Raw genomic sequence first — 20,225 nt, 5'->3', positions numbered from 1 at the left:
ATCTGAAATTCCTCAAAAGTTAAAAAGAGTTACCATATATGACCCAGCAATTCCACTCCTAGGTATATATGCAAGAGAACTGAAAACATATGTCCACAAAAAAATAAGTACATGAATGTTCATAGCAACATTATTCAAGATAGTCAAAAAATGTTAGCAACCCAAATATCCATCAGTGACGAATGGATAAACAAAATGTGGTATATCCACACAATGGAATTTCAGCAATAAAAGGGAATGAAGTATTAACTGGTGCTACAACATGAATGAATCTTGAAAATATTATGCTAAGTGACAGACACAAAAGGCCACATACTGTATGGTTCCATTTATATGAAACATCCAGAGTAGGCAAATTTAGAGAGACAGAAAGTAGACTGGAGGTTGTTAGGGCTTGAAGGGGTTGGGAAGAAATGGAAGTGACTGTTAATGGGTATAGTTTCTTTTGTGGAAGACAAAAATGTTCACCAAATTGTGGTGGTGCATAAAGTAAAAACCACTGTTTGTACACATTAAATAGGTAATTTGTATGGTACATAAATTTTATCTTCATAACGCTATCATGCAGTAAGTAAAAAATAAACAAATGCTATTTGTTTAGCATTTGTTCAGGAGGGGCGCCTGAGTGGCTCAGTCAGTTAAGCATCCAACTTCAGCTCAGGTCATGATCTTACAGTTCGTGGGTTCAAACCCATTGGGCTCTGCACTGACAGTGTGGAACCTGTTTGGGATTCTCTCTTTCCCTCTCTCTCTGACCCTCCGTGACTTGCACCTTCTCTAATAAATAAATAAATAAACTTAAAAAAAAAAAAGTATGCTAGGGGCACCTGGGTGGCTCAGTCCACTAAGCATCCAATTTTAGCTCAGGTCATGATCTCACAGCTTGTGAGTTCGAGCCCTGTGTCAGGCTCTGTGCTGATAGCTCAGAGCCTGGAGCCTGCTTCAGATTCTGTGTCTCCCTCTCTCTCTGACCCTCCCACATTCACACTCTGTCTCTTTCTCAAAAATAAATAATAAAACATTTAAAAAATGTAAAACAAAGTATGCTAAAGAAACAATGACAAATGAACTGGAGAAGAGTGGAGTCCCCTGGGTCAGTGGGAAGCATGGGAATAAAATCAGCTAACAAACTCATGAAAATGGGCTGAAGTGTTCCCTCAAAACCAGATTGCAAAACTATTTTTAAAAGCCATGCAAATCAAACATCTGTTAGCTTTTCAAGCGACTCCAAAACATTTTCATTACTCTAGTTATAGACCATATAAGTACAGTATCTTACAAATGTACTCTTATTTAATGGTTTGTTTGTAGTCCCATATCATATAAAACCTGTACTATGTAAAATACAGAACTAGTTATACCTATCATATTTGATTCATTTACTTATTCAATAAACATTTATTATATGCCTACTATGTGCCAGGCAGTGTCCTAGGTGTCAGGGATGCAAAGATGGGTAAGACGCAAGCCCTCCTCAAGCACCTCACTGCATCCTGAGCTGAGAGTTATAACACAGAGAGTTAAGAAAACATTCTGATTTGCCCTCTTCAGATCCTCTGTTCCCCTCTCTTTATGCCCGTCCCCCACTTGTGTGTGCTGTCGCGCACATGTGCTCTCTCTCTAAAATAAACAACAAAAAAGAAAACATTCTGACTTGTGTGGCTGCAAATGAAATAAGCTCCTAACAGATGTGTTTCAATGAAGATGATGATACAAAATATTTACAAGGTGATGACTATTAACCCTGTAGTGACCAGTCCTCCCGAGCAGCGGCCTACCTGTTGACATGCTCCTCCCAGTCCTCTGGTGGAGGAGGAGCATCTGCATCGGTCCTGGCGAAGATGACATGCCGTTCACACTCGTTCATCACACTGCGTGCCTTCTGATTGTCGTAGAGCGGCACAGGGGTTGATGTGACTGTCTCCACATCTATTGGGACGTCTGATTCACTGTAAACAGGTGAGGAAATAGGACCAGGCCACACGTACTTCACACAACACAGGTGTTTTAACGATCATCTGGTTGCCAAAAAATGACTCTTTAATATAATCAGTTTTAAAGTATGTATAAGCATATTATACCCACAAGAAAATTATGATCCAAAGTCATCTTTCCCACACTTGTCTAGATCTCTGCCCTCTGACATGCTGTTATGTGCTGGGGGAACACAAAGTCATTTTTAAGTGAGTCCATACAAAAAATAACAAACACCTGTAGTTTTTAAAAGACAAATATATTCTACAAGCAAACCTGACCACCTAGATGTGCTCTCCAATACAGTAGCTATAAGCCACATTCAACTGTTTACATAAAAATTAAACAGAATTAAAAATTCAGTGCCTCAGTTGCACTAGCCACATTTCAAGTGTTCAACAGACAGATGTGGCTAGCTGCTACTATGTTAGATAGCACAGATACAGAGCATTTTTTCATTGCTGAGAGTTCTGTTGGACAGTGCTAGTCTAGAGTTTTAAATTATTCTTACATACTTTCTCTTTTGTTAGCAAGTCAACCCGTAGTTAATTATAGGCTGTAAAAGTCTATGATTGTCTAAGACAGATCTCTTGGAATGTAGACACCTTAGTTATTTAACTCATTGTGTAAGAAGCCTAGAACAGAAACACATAGAAATGGACATGTGATGGGTCTTTCATATTTTAAAATGTTAATGAAATCCTAGTGCCATAAGGGCTCTTCGCTGTACCAACTTAGTCACCCAAAATACTATACCAATAAAAATTGTCTATTGGCTGTCTACCAAACATCACTTCAACTTTCTGACCCCAATGATCTTAATGACACCCATTCCCAATAGCTGGAATAACTATATCATTATGAAACGAAGTGAAATAATGTGCAGCTAGATTGGGTGGTGGGTGAAAGAGCTGATTATCTTCTCTGGACCAGACACTGGGCAAGGCACTTAGACTTGTATGTCTAAAAAGGAACTCTGGATTTCACAATTCCAAACCTATCCTCTAAGCCCCCAGTCCCCAACTCATAGCACCACCCAACTACTTAAGCCAAAAATCTGAGTCATCCTAATTTCACCTTTCCCTTCAGTCCTGGCCCATCTTTCCAACTCACCACAGCAGGTCCTGTTGGCTCTACCTATGAAATATATCTCAAGGCCATCCTTTTTCTCCATCTGTACTATTCCTGCCCCTATCCAACCTGTCACAATCTCTGGCCCCCACTACTACAATAGTCTCCTAGCAAGCCTTCTCTATTTCCACTTCTGAACTGTATCTATTCAATAAAAATTCAAAGCGATCTTTTGAAAATATAAATCCAATCTCTAGCTTAAAATCCTTCAGTGACTTCTTATCACTCATCAAATTCTTACACGAGGTAGTCTGTGCCTACTTCTCCCTTAGCTCCCACGAACACCCTCACTATAACCATATTCTAGGCACAAGGACTTAAAAAGAGTCCCTAAAACATGCTAAATTCCCACTTTCAGGACCTGTATGTGGAGATGGCTTATAAGAGGAAATAATTTTCTAAGCACTGAAATGAGCAAGTCCACAGAATGTCACTTAAAGAAAATATCCTGAGATCTGAACATAGGAGTTTTCAACGTTAACAAGCTTTAAAAGAGCTCTTCAGTTATGCCCTAGGCCAGAGGCAAGATTATGCTGGATTATCCCTAAAAGTCACAAATCCCCCGCCCTGTACAACTAAAAGAGCTAACAAAATGCTGCCTTCACTGGGAAATGAAATAAAACCACTATTCTACACTGTTTAAAACACACACATCATGGTACCTCTAGCTCATTAAGGCTCAATGAGAGATATAAAGAAGCAAAATCCAAGCTCTCTATTCACCAACAAACCTAAAACCTGTAGTAAAGATTAGACATTGAATCAGAGTAAAACAAAGAAAAAAAGTCTCTTCCCCCACAAAAGTTGATAAAATTATTAAGGCCATGATTTGATCATCAAAATAGAATATATCAACCAATTTGGAAATAGAATTCAAATACCATACCTTAAAGCTCAAAAGAACTGCTAAACAGGTTTATTTAGGCCAACTGTAACTGTATGAATATTACACAGTAAGTTTATGAAAAAAGTCCTTACCCTATAATGTCGTCCAGTTGAAAACATAATCAGACCTAGCACCCATGGGTGGTGACAAGCTAAGAGAGAAAGCAAGGTCTTGGAATATGCTCCTAAACTTTGCTGGGTGAAGCCAGCAAAAGGAAATCACATCACCATAAAAAGGTTATTGCTGCCAGTGTTGGAACAAGCCAGAACACCAGACTAAAGGGAATGAGTCTAATCCTGAGTGGTAATAACTCTTCAGTCTTTTTCTTCACTCTTTCCATCTAAGTCCTATTATAGATACCTATATCATATACCATATTATGTAGATGTTGTTTGCTTTCCTAATTTGTTAGATGTCTTGAATGCAAAGGTCTACATATAGGCCTGATATCCCCACACTGCTTAACAGAGATGCCTGAAGTAAGTATCCAAGGCCCCCGATACAAGCTCCCACAATAAAATTCTCTCTAATCTCCACCATCTGATTACTGCCCAATTAGGGCAACAGCAGCCCTTAGGAGAGAAGCCCAAACTCACATGTTACTTTCGTGTTGCCTCCGGGGAGTCACAAAGAGCATGCGGGTGGGGCGAGCACTACTGGCATCTGGGTGGGCACTCCATGGCTTGGCATAGCTATGATCCAGAAAAACCAGGTCCAGCTCCCGCTCATGCACTGAAAGCTGGAAGAGCAGCGAGGTGCCCATGCGCCGCGCTGAAGTCTGGAAGTCCCTCTCCCCACCCCGGTGGGCCATGTCAGTAGAGGGCCAGCAAGTCAGAGAATGGGTATCTGCATACTAGTCACCTGCAGTGAGAAGTTTCAGTTTAAGTCAATTCAAAGAGTCTATAAACGTCTTCCAACCTAGAATATCTAATACGCTTCTTTTGTGACCTATCGTTCATAAATAGAGTGTCCATTACACCGCAGACCTTTGCCCACCATAGGAAGGGCTCCTGAGATCCCACACCACCAATCAAAAAGGCTTTTGGCACCATTAGGACCCTCCATACTCAATCTCTACAAAATCCGTTTACTGTAAAGCTGACTAAATCCACTGCTTACAAAGGCCTCACATGGACACATACTAAACTTGCTTGGCCAGCACCATAAATCCCATACAGGGTTTTGGCAAACAACAGAAATCACAAACAATTCTTCCAAAGCTAAGGGTGTCGCTCGCTCGGCTGCTCCACACGATTTTCTAAATCTTCTCGGAGCGTCTCCACGGCCAGGGCGTGAGCACCCTCGCGTCTCCACGGCCAGGGCGTGAGCACCCTCCTAACAGCAGGGCAACGTGGGCCTCAAGGAAGCCCTTCAAGTTTCTTTGTACGTTAAAAGTTTTGCAACTGTTTCGTAATTCTCTGGAGTCTCTAAAATCTCCAAAGGAGAACTCCTGCCCAAAGGCTGCAACAAAACGCTGTCCCAGGAAGGCCCCTCTCCCCCGCCCCAGGGTGGGCAGTCCCCGGCAAACCGCCCGGTACTCCACGTACTCCGCCGAGGTCTCGCCACCGAACCTTAAAACGCCCCATCTAGTAGGCAGGGCTTATAATTCGCACTTTACAGACGAAGGCGCCGGCTCGGGAGGGGGGAATGAAGTGACTTGGCCAAGGTCACCGAGAGTTCGCGACGAGGAGGAGCCGCCTCGCACCCGCCTCCCGCCCGCGTCACGGGCCCCGGCCCGGCTGGGCGCCCGCGTCAAGGCGGCCCAAGTCCTCCCCCGGCCCAACGCGCCCGTCCGACCACAGCGGCCCCGCCCCGGGCTCTGGCCTCCGGTCGCCGCATGCCCAGGGAGTCCTGAAGCCTTCGCCGAGGTCCCCGCCCGCCCCGCCCCGAGACCCCCTCCCCCCACCCCCGGACCGGCCATCCCGCCGGCGCCGGCCCTTCCCTCACCCGCAATCGCCGGGCCGCGCGTTCGGCCCGGGCCGGATCCCTGCGCGCGTGCGCGTTACCGCCTCCACGCCCGGCTCTCCGCAAAGCGCGGAAGAGGATTCTCGCCTGAGAAGGGCGGTGAGCGAGAAAACCCGGAGAGGGAAACGCTGCGACCAAAAGGCGGGAAGAGAAAAGGCAGGAGGCCCGCGAGTCTCGCAGGCAGAGTCAGTACTGAGTCCCGAGGCGACGACACCACGGCCCTGCGGCTGAGGAGTTTAAGGAGGCAGTGCCATAAAAGGTAGAGACCAGACTTGAGGGGTTGGAATCTCAGCGCCAACACTTAACTCTTTGGCTTTATGACCCCAGCAAGAGCTCAGCGTCCCTCCACCCTCCCGCACCATCTCTAAATGTGCAAATACTTCACTAGGCGGCTGAGAGAATGAAATGGGGAATGCCTGGTACCTGGCAGGAACACAAGTAGATCTCACGATGGTAATTACCATGAGGGACCCCCAGAGTGTTCTACAAAAAGAAAGATTTCTGACGAAAGGATTGAGGTGGTGTCATGAAGGGGAAGTCACGTAAGGCTGGATTCTGAAGGACCAGGCCATTGCAGAGGGATTGGAAAGGTTAGTAAGGGCAGACTCGGGGATAGCAAATGGGCCAAGTACAGCCCAACACCATTTTCTTTGGTCTACCCATTGCTTTCTTTAAAATTTATTTAATTGCAAACATTTGAAACTAGGGAGGTTTCATGTAAAAATCCAGATTTCTGGGTTCTCTTGGAAAGTTGGAGGCTGTGGCAGCACTGGACTCACTTTCCAGTGTGGCAGGCATGGAGTGTGCATATGCCCTCACTCTGGTCCACTTCACTAGGCCTCCTTGGCCGCCCGCTCCCCTGCTCTCCACCATGGCATGGTTACCCAGCCCTATACCACACACACACACACACACACCCCACCCCCAGTCTAGATTTAACTGCAGGTTAAATGGAATGGAAAACACAATCAAGAGTCAAGTCCAGTCATCTTAGGGTCTTTAGTGGATTGGTTCAACTCATTTTCGTTGCCTATCAGAGCAGGAGTGAGACAGCTGAAGTAAAGCTGATGGAAATAGGTGCAGAGAGCAGCCCAAATAAAGAAACACAATGCAGCAGAGGGCCTTTACAATGAATGCAACACAGAGCCCAGAGTGCCCAGGGGAAAGATGGAAGGTCAGGGAGTGGGGAAGCAGTTGAGACAAAGGAGGCAAACTGTGGTCATTTCACAATTCCAGACTGTTTCCAACAGGATAGTGAGTATTCTCTATAGCAGAGATGTCAAAACCTTAGTGCTTACTTTGCAGGGGTTTTGTTTTGTTTTGTTTTGTTTCCAGTGCCTTGGCAGACATGTTTAATCAAATACAGCCCACTGTGAACCCACATGCAACTTCAAAATCATTTCTCCACACAGGACTCCAGAATGTCACTACCAATTGATTAGGGTTGGCCATCTCTTCCCTAAAATGCCTTTCCTTCCTCTGATATCCTGTAGGATACACTTGGCCTTCATTCATTCATTCATTCACTCACAAATATTTATTAAATTCCTACTATGTGATAGGTACTGTGCTAGGTGCTGAGGATACAGCACTGATGAGGCATGCTTCTTTTTAATCTACATAAAAAAATTGTTAAATTTATAACTGTGAAAATAAGGGCTAGCATTTAAAGAATACCAAACAAGTTCCAGGTGTGACTTAAATGACTTTTTTCTTTTAACCCTCTCAATGGCTTTATATGCTAGGTTCTATTATAGTTGTATCCAAGGAGGTAAAGTATTTTGCCTGATGTTACACAGCTAGTAAGTATCAAAGGCAGAACTGGAACCCAGACAGTCTGGCTCCAGAACCTAGGCATTTAATCCCTCACAGCTCCACTCCCCACCATGCCTACTGTGATTAGATAAAGAGCAAGGTGATGAGCATATAGAACAGTGAGCCAGCCTTGGCTTGGGTGATGGGAAAGTTGTCCTTGTGAAGGTAACAATGAAGCTGAAACCAAGAGAATGAGATAATGTGGTATGTGTTGGGAGAGAAGATCTCCAGGAGAAAGAAGAACAGGGGGGAAAAGGCTCTGAGGCAGAAAGAAACTTGATAACATTAAAGGGGAAAAAAAAAAAAAGGTGAGAACAGTACAACTAGGAAACAGGTGAAAAGAGACAAAGTTGGAGAGAGACATAAGCCAGAACCTGCAGGGCCCTAGTTGTCCCAGTAAGAATTTTGGTACTGACCATAGACTGCCTTGTGTTAACTTTCCTGTATTTGGTAAATAAAGAGTAGATCCTCAAAGTCACGGGCATTAACCTTCTTTATATCCTTCAGCAGAGAACATAGCCCAGGACATAGGGTGTGGTTTCTGTGTTGGCTCATTAGTCTATGTATTGGTTGGCAGATAGCATGACATCAAGGCAAGAGACATGGTTCGAGTTGAAAAATAAATCTTTACTACTTCATATCCACTAGGATGGCTAAAAAGTCAACAGTGACAACAAAAACATGGTAAGGAGTACCTGGCTGACTCAGTCGGTAGATTGTGAGAGTCCTGATCTTAAGGTTGTGAATTCAAGCCCCGTGTTGGACAGAGAGATTACTTTTTTTATTATTATTACAATTTTTTTTAACATTTATTCATTTTTGAGAGAGAGAGACAAAGCATAAACTGAGGAGGGGCAGAGCGAGAGGGAGACATAGAATCTGAAGCAGGCTCCAGGCTCTGCACTGTCAGCACAGAGCCCACGTGGGGCTCGAACCCAAGAACCATGAGATCATGACCTGAGCCGAAGTTGGATGCTTAACCGACTAAGCCACCCAGGTGCCCCAAGACTCCTTTTTTAAAAAATGATAAAAAGTGTTGGCAAGTATGTGGAGAAATTTAAATCCTCATACATTACTGGCTGGATTGCAAAATAATGCAGCCACTTTGGAAAACAGTCTGACAGTTCCTCAGAAAGTTAAACATAACAGTAATTCCATTCTTACAGGTATACTCAAGAGAATTGAAAACATGTACACATAAAAACAAGAATACAAGTGTTCAGAGCAGCATTATTTATAATAGCTAAAAAGTGTTAACAACCTAAATGTCATAAACTGGTGAATGGATATATAAAATGTGGTATATCTATACAGTGGATTTATTAAGCCATAAAAAGGAGTGAAGTACTGATACATGTCACAACATGGATGAACCCTGAAAACATTACACTCAGTTAAAGAAGCCAGTCAAAAAAGGCCACATATTGTACAATTCCATTTATGTGAAATGTCCAGAACAGGCAAATCCATAGACAAAAAAAGTGGATACATGTTTCCAGAGGTTAGGGGAAGGGGAAAATGGGGAGTGACTGCTAATGGATATGAGATTTCTCTTTAGGGTGATGGAATATTCTGGAATTAGTGGTGATAGTCCCACAACATTGTGAATATATTAAAAACCTGAATGTTACAGTTTAAAAGCCTGGATTTGTGGTATGTGAATTATATATCAGTAAATCTGCTATAAAAAAACTTTATTTTTTAAAAATATTTATTTTGAGAGAGAGAGAAAGAGTGCATGTGCATGAGCAGGGGAGGGACAGAGAGAGGGGGAGAGAGAGAATCCCAAGCAGGCTTTGCACTGTCAGCACTAAGCCTGACATGGGGCTCAATCCTGTGAACCATGAGATCATGAACTGAGCCAAAATCAAGAGTCGTATGCTTAACTGACTGAGTCACCCAGGAGCCCCCAAAACTTTATTATTTTAAACCACTGAGATTTTGGAGTTGTTTGTTATCTCACTATAACATAACCCATCCTGACTGACACATTCAGCCAGGCTATCAATCTAGTGCATGGGCAGAGTAAAGACATGTACAGACCAGCAGACACTCAAAAAATTCAAAAAGCTATGGAAAAGTGTGTCCCACTAGGATGAGAGAGTAACTTAAGAATGAAGAAGACATGGGATCTGGGAAACAGGATCCAACACAGGAAGCAGACACAGGGAATTCTAAAGATGATGGTGAGGGGAAGTGCTGGGATGGTAGCTGTGCTACAGGGCTGGGGAGCAACCAGTGTATGCTGGACAGAAGGCCAGGAGGGATATCCCCAGGAAAAACAGTAAAACTGGTAAAAAAAAAAAAAAAAAAAAAAAAACTGATGGATTTGAATCTGGGGGAAATTGTATTAAAAGGAGTATCACAGGGGCACCTGGCTGGCTCAGTCAGAAGAGCATGCAACTCTTGATCTCAGGGCCATAAGTTCGAGCCCCACATAGGGTGTAGAGATTACTTGGTGGGGGGGAGGGGAAGGAGTATCACAGAGCTACTGAAGGATGTTGGAAGACTTGGTCAGACTTTCAAGATGAGCAAGCAAATGAAAAAACAAAGCACCCCTAACTTACAGTAAAATACAAAGTTATATAAGAAAGGATATGGAATGAGAGTGCAGTTGACCCTTGAACAATGCCGGGATTAGGGATGCCAACTACCCTGCCTTGCACAGTCGAAAATCGATGTATAACTTTTGACTCCCCCCAAACTTAACTACTAATAGCTTACTGTTGACCGGAAGCCTTACCAATGATATAAATGGTCAATTAACACATATTTTATATGTTATATGTGTTATGTACTATATTCTAATAATAAAGTAAGCCAGAAAGAAGAGAATGTTACTAAGAATATTATAAGGAAGAGAAAATACATCTACAGTACTGTACTGTATTTATTGAAAAAAATCCACTCACTAGTGGACCCACACAGGGATGCCTGGGTGGCCTGGGCAACTGACTCTTGACTTCTGCTCAGGTCATGATTCCAAAGTTGTGGGATCAAGCCCCAGGTCGGGCTCTGGGCTAAGCGTGGAGCCTGCTTGGGATTTTCCCTGTCTCTTTCTCTCTCTCTCCCTTCCTCTGTTTCCTCCCCCACTCATACTGTCTCTATCTCTCTAAAATTAAAAAACAAAAAAAACAAGGGGACCCATACAGTTCAAATGTGTTGTTCAAAGGTCAACTGTATATTACTTGATACGCAGTGAAAAAATATACATCATCATAGTAAAGAAAATAGTGAATATAGATTTAGTCCCCAGATGAGGTATCATTATATTGGGAGAACAGAATGCAGAAAAGGCAGAGTGAGAGAAACCTAAACTCCTGTGCATGATAAACAGCAGTAGAAATGTCTGAAAGTGATGAATCAGGAAGTTTTGGGAGAGAGACGCTGGGAGGCCAGAAGAAATGACAGATAGGGTAAGAGTTGACTTAATAGACAATGTGTCAAATTGAAAAATTCAAGGGTTGCTATTTAGAAACATAGAGGTTAATATTAGTAGAAATGACCAAAAAGAGCACTTCTTGCTCCATCTCTCCCACCCTTTATTCTCTCTCCCTGGTACTTATCTTGGGCCAGATTTCTGCTGTTTTTCTATTTATTCTCCCATTAGTGCCATGTAGGGATTTTTATCTTCTCTCTGCCCTGTTCCTTCCTCAGCACATCAGTCTTACCGTTTTTTTCATTCTTTGCTAATTTGGGAGATGATAAATGATTTCTTGCATTTCTTTGGTTGTTCTTGATGGGCTCAAAATTTTTTACATCTTTTCTTGGTGGGGGGCAGGTGCTTTGGAATCCAACTTGGCAAAGTGATAAATGGTATCTCATTTAGTTTCTTTGATGAACAGAAACTGATTTTTGCTACATCTTTTTTTTTTTTTTTTTGGTCCATTTGGGCAATCATATGTTATAAACTTTCCCCCATCTTCCTTGGGAATATTCGTCTTTTTCTTTTTTTTTTTTTCCAACATTTATTTATTTTTGGGACAGAGAGAGACAGAGCATGAACGGGGGAGGGGCAGAGAGAGAGGGAGACACAGAATCGGAAACAGGCTCCAGGCTCTGAGCCATCAGCCCAGAGCCTGACGCGGGGCTCGAACTCACGGACTGCGAGATCGTGACCTGGCTGAAGTCGGACGCCCAACCGACTGCGCCACCCAGGCGCCCCTATTCGTCTTTTTCTTATTGAATTATAAAAACTCACATTAGGAGCACCTGGCTGACTCAGTCAGGTGGAGCATACAACTCTTGATCTTGGGGTTGTGAGTTCAAGCCCCACATTGGGTGTAGAGATTACTTAAAAAAAGTCTTTAAAAAAAGCATACATTTTAAAAAAGCTCATGCTAAAAAGGCTACTAACATTTCAAACAATACCTATGTTGCACATAGGTATGTATTTACCTACTTTGATATTTGTCGTTTAAGGTATGTTTTTCTGCATAGGAATTTAAATTTTATGGGGTCAAACCTATCAGCCTTTTCCTTTTCAGGGTTTGCCTTTCATGTCAATGATGTTTGGTTTGGAAAATCATGAACAACGCAAAAAGCTTTGTGTTGTGTTCAGATTTCAAGAAAAACTGTCAGGAAGAACTTTTTCTTTTTAAATCTGCTGCAGTGGAAACCAGTTGTAGCACCAAGATCCCACATATAGCTTTTTCCCCACATGTAGCTTTTTGAAAGCCATGCATCTTTTAGGAGGCATAGTGAGGTTACTGTTAAATTGTTTCATTGGCTTATATATGTTTTTAAAATATCCATTAATCTTTGCACTTTTGGATAAGATGCAATTTATACAATGTTCAGACCTTAAGCAGAAGAAATCTTAGTGTGGAAGAGATGAGAGCAAATGATCCAGCTCCATCGTAATGACAAGAGGCCTCAAGAGTAGTCAAGATGCCATAGCAAAACTGTACTGACGTTGAGATTTTTCTTTCACTTTACATAAGAAAGTGACATAAGAGGTCATTAATGAAAAAGCTGATTTTTTCCCTTTTTTAAAGACAGACCCATTTCTGGACTTAGGTTTCCTTTAGAAAAAAGGAGGCCTACATATCTGCTTACACATTAGGAAGGGATTCTCCTGAATCTTTATTGAAACAGTCTTTGATTTCCCTATTCCTTTTCTCACATCACCTCGCTTCTCTTATTTTCTCATCTAAATTGTGTGACTCTGGCAATGATTCACTCCAGATAACTTGCTTATGTAAAGAGGAAACATTAACTGTATACCTGATCTTGAAATCAGGACGGTGAGAATAAGACAGAAAGAGAAAAGAAAGAGGAAACGCAAAGTGGCCAAATTATTTTGTTTCTACAGGCCCAGTCACCTCAAGCCACTGGCTCCATACTCCTGTGACTTCTTCTTCCTGTCGTTCCCCTCCATTCCTCTCCAGAACCAAGAACCACTCACCTTTGTGACATCACTTCTACTGCTAAGCAACAGACCTGGGGCTCTCTTCACCCCCATGAGCCCTGGGAGAACGTTGGACCAAGGTGCTCCAAGAAGGAGGCTTTGCTGCAGAGGGAAGGAGAGGAGGAGGTGGAAGACATGCTGCGGGTTGTCGTGGAGTCAGCCAAGATTAGCCCACCCCTAAGCCCCCCACCCAGACCCTGCGTGTCCATCTACTTCCAAGGTGAGAGCCACGATGGAGAGAGAGCCCCAAGAGGGAACATGCATTCAGTGAAAAAATAGACTTATTGGTGCCCTGCTCTATAAAGATGCCCTGTGTGACAGAAAGGTGAGGTAGACACCATCCAGTTCTTTCAAAACTTATGTTTATTGCTATTATTTCTCCTATTATGACATCTCTGCCTCCCGTTTTTTTTCCAGGGAAATGGCTACAGGGAAAAGAGAAGATTAATACTTCTCAAGCTGCTTCTGTGAACTAGGGCTTGTGCCACAAACTGAGGCTTAAAAAAAAAAAAAAGTACCTGCTTCATAGGATCGATGTGAGGATTTTAAAAGATAATATGTGTACAGCTCTTTGTACAACATCCAGTAATGACCATTCCATCCTATGAGAGCCTTTTCATAAACATAATGATTTTTTCTCCTCACAATGATCCCATGAGGCAAGTTTTATTGTCTCCATTTTTTATAGATAAGGAAAAGTGTCCAAGAAGGTTGGGGGATGAAAGGATTTGGGGGAGAATGTGAAGAAGATTAAGTATGTCTGTGTAACACAGAGCTGGGGGCAAAAAAGAAGAAGGCCAGGAGAAATAGTCTGTTGGTGGAAAGTAGGCGGAGGTGGAAGCAGGCAAATGAGGTTTCCTAGCACATGTGGGGAGTGAGAAAATTAGGGCCAAGAGAAAGAAGGCACAGTAGTTTCTATAACAGGCATGAGTAAAGAATGAGGTTCCTTAATTTGTTTTTTCTGGGTTGTGAAACCGTGCTCACTGAATGTGACAACACCCCTCAGAGAGTGGACATCTGGGACTCCAGGCTCAAGGGCCATACATGTTGATGTCCCCAGGTACAGGTTTAGAGAGGTGTAGTGGACGTTTAGTGTGTCTTAGCTGTGAGCCAGGGGATAGCCTGATTCGGAGCCTTCTTTCCTACCACCTCGAAGGCATTATCTTTCTCCTCCCAGAAATGCCTCCTACAAAGATGCCTAAATCCCAGGGCTTTCCCACAGATTTACCTACAAATTCTTATAACTGAATGTTTGATATTTTTCATTCCCTTTTCACCTTTCCGAGCCCCTCTTCCCCCATATACCATCCACTACCCTGCACCCCTTCACACTACCCAGCAAGTGCATGCTTGCATACACACTCTCTCTCCCCGTCTTTCACATTCTTTTCTTGGGAAGGATATCAAGGTAATTTAGCAATTTAGAGGTTCTTTGCAGCTCTATAGATTGTTCTTTGTTAAAGATATTTCTGGAGGAAGGGGATTTTAGTGGATGAAGAACTCTCAACCCATTATAGATGTTTTGGCATGACTTAAGGTCCACTAGACTTTGCTCTGGTAACAAACAAACCTTTAAATCTCAATGCCCTAACACAATAAAAGTTTATGTCTTTTTCACACCAAGTCCTGCATTGATGGGGCAGCAATCCTGAGTGGCTCCTCCAAGCAGGGTTTAGGGACCAGCTGCTTGCTGCTTTTAGCTGCAAAGTCATCCTGGCACCACCCTGCCCATAGATCGTGAGGGTGGATGTGAAGAGTGGAGAGAGGAAGAATGTCCTGGGAGATTTTAGGAGCCGATCTTGGCAGTGATGAAAATCATTCCCACACTGCATTTGCCAGAACGAGTCACGCGGCACCACCTGGCTGCAAGATGACTAGGAACTATGTACAATGGAAGAAAATGAAGCAAACACATTATCTGTCACATGGGATGATGTTACTCTTACAAAAAGTGAGAAATTTTGAAATGCCCAGAGTTAAGAATCAACTTCGTGGCACATCTCCCAATGTAGATTTGAAGTTTTCTTAGAGTCCTACCTCTCTCTACCACACTTGAACCTAGAGTTTGAAATATTTCCTACCACCAATGACAGCCTCTTGGTACCTTTGCAGATGTCAAGAGGAGAACTAGTGAAGTGGAAGGGAATAACCCCACATGGAATGAGGTAAAACACATCAGGACAAATCCAAAAGAAGCAGTGACAACCCCAATAGTGAATTTGGGTCCTGGCAATGCTCAGAATTCTAGAGAGAGGATAGGGAGCCTCACAAGCTTTCCCCAAGGCTAGGGCATCTCAGCCTGGGAGGAGCCCCTGAGCCGATATGGCTGTGCAGGTCTGAGGGTCACAGCAGCCACATCTGCCCAGAGAGCTGTTCTTGGCCCTTTCCCTCCACTCCGGGGATGGACCCACGATATAGCCCATGTTGTCGAACCTGGCCATCCTGATGTTCCCAGAAACCTGAAGCAGAGACCAGGCTCCCTGTGCAGGATCCCTCTCATCTTCCATCCATCCATATCCCCCACCCCCAACCCAGGTCCCCAAACTCCATAACTACTAAGATGCCCATGATATTGCAGTCACACTGCGGAGTCCAGGAAGGATGCTCAGCATTTTGGTGAAAGGTAGCTAATGCCATCCTGTTAAAGAAACCAGACTTGAGAGAGGTTCCTCAGTTGAAGACAAACAATGTGCCAGCGCATTCCCTGCATCTTTCCTCCTTTCCTAGAAGGGTGGGAAGGGGAGGGTGGAGGAAAGATGCTGACCTCCCCGTGCCTCCCACAGACGCTAATCTGGCACCTCTGGGACTGCTCCTTGCCAAATGACTCTTGTCTGCAAATCATCCTTCGGGACATGGGCGAAATAAAGAAAGAAAGGTGAGGCAGAGAGAGGCCGGAGGCTGACTCTGATCAAAAGCCACAGCACATGCTGCATCTCCTGTCTCTATCCATAGCTCACTCAGGTGGCAAGGATCATACCCATTCCAGCTAATTAATGGGGGAAAAAATGGTGGGGGATCTGCGGAAGGGTGGTGAGGCTGGGTATGCAGACTAGAACCAGGAACCTGGGAAGCCAGGGGCAGTTCTGTCTCTTCTGAAGCCACAGGATCTCAAATCTCTGCTTCTCTCTACCCAACCCTGGCTTCCCATCATGGACACATTCTAGTACCCAGTGGAGACTAACACCCACTGAGACTGGAGCTAGGGCATCCCAAGTCAAAATTCCTGGGATGGGGAATCTGATTGGCCAAGCTTCCATCAGGTGTCTACCCCCGGTCCAATCAGCTGTTACGTGGTACTGTTCCCATTCAGGAGGAGTGTGAGAGGGAGCTTCTGGGAAGGGGCTGGGCAGGGCAGAGCCAGTAACTGGGCACCCAGTGCTCAGAGCTCCAAAGTCAATTACCAGAGACGCGAGAACCCTGCGTCCTCTGGTGGATGCTTCACATCACTGCATTCTTCCTTCAGCCTCTGTATGGACAACACAGCCTGTAATAGAGAAAACCCTAGATAAATAAAGTCATGCCTGGGACAGAAGACACCCTTTCCCCTTGGCTCAGGATCTTATATGTATTCCTCATCTCCCCAGGTTCATTGGCCGGGCTACAGTACTGCTCCAGCCCTTGGTGCAAAAACCAAGCAACGTCCTTTTTGTGAAGGACCTGACCCTGCTTAACCATGCCATGATGTCCACAGATGTGAGTTGGGCCTCAGGAATGGTGGCTAGAGGAGTGGGGGGAGCCGGTGAAGCTGGGCTACTCCACTTTAACAGAGGCCCAATGCCCCCACCAGACAGCACTTCCTGCCCTAGGAGGCCCCATCACATTGCCATCACCTCCCTGACCTCCCCATCCTGCCATCCATCTACCCTCTCACCCCTACATCTACCCATTTAGATTGATTAGTCAGTTGTCCATTGGGTGTCAGCCACCGTGTTAAGCCTGGGATGCAAAACTGAATGAAGCCCATGGTCCATTGATACCACTCACAGTGACAAGTGCTCCAGCACAAGGGTCAGGAAGGCTAGGTCACTGAGGTCAGGAGGAAGTGAATGATTCCATGTGGGAGGTAGCGGAAGGCTTTGTAAAAGATGTGATTGAGATAGATGGAGGCAGACAAAGACCAACCAAAGGAGAATAAGCAAAGGCTGTTTATGCAGACCTGGTTATGTATTTTGGCAGAGACTCAAAGACAGGCAGAGGAGGGGGAAAGCTGTACAGTGGAAACAGGGAAGGCTCTCGGTGTGCCCTAATTGGAGGCTACTGGTGGGGGAAGCTATAAGCGGACCAGCTAGAAGCTGGGCATCCTATGTGATTGGTTAGGGGTATGTATTTGGCTTTCTCTGGTTGGTCCTAGGTGGGAAGAAAGGACAAAAATTAGGGAAGCTATCAGTTATTAATTAGTCAATCAGTTTAATTAGTTAATCAGTCAATTAATTAATTAATCAGTCCTGGCTATTTGGGGCCAATTGTTACAGGGGTTATTGTTTGACTTCCTGGACTGGTTGCTAGAGGAGTACTCCGACTTCCTACAAGCCTGACTTAGAAATAGCAGGCTGACTTCCCAGAATGGTTACTGTAGATTTATTGGGTTGGTTTCCTGAATTGATTGCTGCAGATGTGGGTCAGAGTTCCATTTTTATATAAGGTCTGGCCACTGTCCTTTTGTATATTGAGTTTCTCAGTAGGCCCAAGTTTGCCCAACGGATGGGAAAGAAAGACAATCCCAGGCAAGGGTGTAAGGTGCATGTGTGAAGGCTGGAGGGAGACAGAGGCAGACAGCAGGTGCAGGGAGGCTTGGTTGCTGTACTGCTGGCACACGGGAGTTGGGAGGATGTGAAGGGAGTGGTGGGAGAGCTGAGACTAGCTGAGACCAGGGGCCTGAGGTGAAGGGCCTTATGGTCTATGCTGGTGAGTTGTGACTTTACTCTCATCGGTTAGGGCACTTACACAGTGTTTAGGAAGCAATTCTGGCAAAGGTTTAGAGTTTGGATGGGTAGTGAGCACTTGGAGGCAAGAGGTTAATTAAGAGGTATTTGCAGGAGTCCTCACCTGAGGTCAGGAGATGTTGGGCTAGGAGGATTGCTGTTGGCATTAGCAGTTCTGGACTGGTCCCAAGGTGCCTCTCCCTCTCCTCCCTACCCCACCGCACCCCCCTTGTCACCACCACTACCATGTGCCTCTTCTATTCTCCACATCCCCTCTGCTATAACCCATTGCTCTCCCCCTACTAGTTCATAACCTCCCTCCACCCCAGATTTCACAGACCCCATGGCGTGGCATGGCCTGGTACCATGGCCATCATCGCTCCCCACAGGGGGACTGGGCATGAATTCAGCCAGGCCAGGTAAGGTTCCAGTGTTATGATGCGGCCAAGGATAGCAGGATCTGGCTTAAAGCTCCCCTGCCTTTGCCTTGCAGTGCACTGTCACTCTACAGGTGGCCCTTATGAGAAACCAGGATATTGAGAAGATAGGTATGTACTTGGGACTTACCCCTGCTCTTCTCCAAGCATAGCTGGATGGGCTCTTTGGGACTTTTGAGGCCATCCCTCAAGGCCTACAGAAAGATTATGACCAGGTTAGGGTTTAGAGGCCAGATCTCGAAACACCTAGCTGAGGTTATCTGTCCCCGACCCCCCCGGCCCCGCCAGTATTTCCACTTGACATCTCTAAAGATAAACCCCAGCCTCCAATGGCTGCAGAGGGAAGCAAGAATAGCCATTCTAAGAGCCCCCCATGTGTGGAGTGTGGGGCCCAGGATTACTGAGAGTGAGAGAGAGCCTATTTTCTGAGGAGGATATGTGCCCCTTTTGAGGCCTCTTGGCCATGGTTTTAGTCAGCACCTAGTCACTAGGGATAGAACAACGAAATGTGGCCATTGCCTCAAAACCTGAGCCCCAGCCTCCGAGAGCCCACCCAGACTGTGTTTCCCCAGGCGATGGCGACCTTCTGGGCATAAGTGCACGAGAAGTGGCTATGCAGAAACTGATGGTCCCCAGCTCCACCATGTCCAAGCCTCTGTCTTCAAAGCCTCAGCACTTTCAGGTGAGGACCTTCCAGGTTGAAAGTCCTCATGATTCACCTGACTGTCTCACTGCATTCCCAGTTCATCCCCATCTCTCCACAAAGTCATGGCAAAGGGCCAGAGCTACCGGTCTTCTGAACCTTGCTGCACATCTTGCTTCTCTGGGTGCCATTCTGTATGTATATCATTCCCTGAAGGGTCCCTGGACTTGATGGAGACACGTAAGGCCTCATGGAGAAAGGCCAATCCATAGCCTGGGCTGGGAGATCCATATGCAGTTTACTATCTATAGTAAGATGGCAAGTTTCCATGACTCTGCCCTGCTGGCCACTGCCAACTCCTGTTCTTTCTCCCCTTGGGCCTCAGCCAGCCTGGGTCTTTTCTGGGCTCTGCATTGCTCTTCCTCTCCTTCCTTCTAATCTAGTCTGAGTCCCAGTAAAATATATAAAGGGGAAGGAGAAATAACAAGTCAGAAAGTAAATCACAGATCATTGATTCAATTGCATGGAACTTTAAAATTCTTAATTCCTTAAAAAGATTGTAGACAAAAGTAAAAAAAAAAAAAAGCCAACAAACTGGGTAAGATTAGACTTCATTCTGTGTTCTGTAACAAGTCCATAGCAATTGAGAAACACTAAGTCTACACAAGATGGAAAGGACAAAGCAGTGGAGAGGACAGTTCCCAGAAAAGGAAACAGAAGGAGCCACAGCCTTCCCAGCACTTGTCTTCAGGCTGGCAGCTCCCTGTGTGTCTTCCTTCTGTCTGCAATAGATGCCTCTCATCAGAACACTTTGTTCTTTAAGAAAAGAGTCTTTGTTGGAAAAGGGGGAGCCCAGGCCCCAACATGAGGTTCCCCTGTGTTCCCCTGTAGGTCCGAGTGAAGGTGTATGAAGCCCGACAGCTCATGGGCAACAACATCAAGCCGGTGGTGAAGGTGGTCATTGGAGGCTACCAGCACAAAACACGGATCAAGATGGGAAACAATGCTTTCTTCAATGAGGTGGGCCACACATGACCTTCAG

General features: G+C 44.8%; 2 protein-coding genes across 19 annotated transcripts in view; one reads left to right on the top strand and one right to left on the bottom strand.

Annotated features, from left to right (window-relative positions):
* Positions 1-13,113, bottom strand: part of KANSL3 (KAT8 regulatory NSL complex subunit 3) — a 49,979-nt gene extending 36,866 nt beyond the window's left edge. Inside the window, exons 1-3 of one of the 9 annotated variants that reach the window (XM_042981273.1) lie at positions 13,096-13,113; positions 4,588-4,852; positions 1,779-1,949 (exon numbers count right to left, since the gene is read on the bottom strand). In XM_042981273.1, the coding sequence (XP_042837207.1) occupies positions 1,779-1,949; positions 4,588-4,802 (386 nt within the window). In that variant the 5' untranslated portion in view covers positions 4,803-4,852; positions 13,096-13,113. Of the gene's footprint in view, positions 1-1,778; positions 2,019-2,085; positions 2,158-4,587; positions 4,853-5,538; positions 5,830-5,938; positions 6,015-13,095 lie in introns of those variants that run through there. The other 8 variants (XM_042981270.1, XM_042981274.1, XM_007097828.2 and 5 more) reach the window with 8 other exon arrangements.
* A 74-nt stretch (positions 13,114-13,187) lies between these two features.
* FER1L5 (fer-1 like family member 5) overlaps positions 13,188-20,225 on the top strand; it is a 52,638-nt gene continuing 45,600 nt past the window's right edge. For all 10 annotated transcript variants that reach the window (XM_042981266.1, XM_042981263.1, XM_042981264.1 and 7 more), the window contains exons 1-7: positions 13,188-13,401; positions 15,294-15,346; positions 15,965-16,056; positions 16,766-16,874; positions 18,597-18,651; positions 19,113-19,222; positions 20,075-20,203. In XM_042981266.1, the coding sequence (XP_042837200.1) occupies positions 13,317-13,401; positions 15,294-15,346; positions 15,965-16,056; positions 16,766-16,874; positions 18,597-18,651; positions 19,113-19,222; positions 20,075-20,203 (633 nt within the window). In that variant the 5' untranslated portion in view covers positions 13,188-13,316. The remainder of the gene's footprint in view (positions 13,402-15,293; positions 15,347-15,964; positions 16,057-16,765; positions 16,875-18,596; positions 18,652-19,112; positions 19,223-20,074; positions 20,204-20,225) is intronic.

This window comes from Panthera tigris, chromosome A3, assembly GCF_018350195.1.
Source record: "Panthera tigris isolate Pti1 chromosome A3, P.tigris_Pti1_mat1.1, whole genome shotgun sequence".
Classification (NCBI taxonomy): Eukaryota; Metazoa; Chordata; class Mammalia; order Carnivora; family Felidae; genus Panthera; species Panthera tigris.
This window is presented reverse-complemented; position numbering and strand designations above follow the sequence as displayed.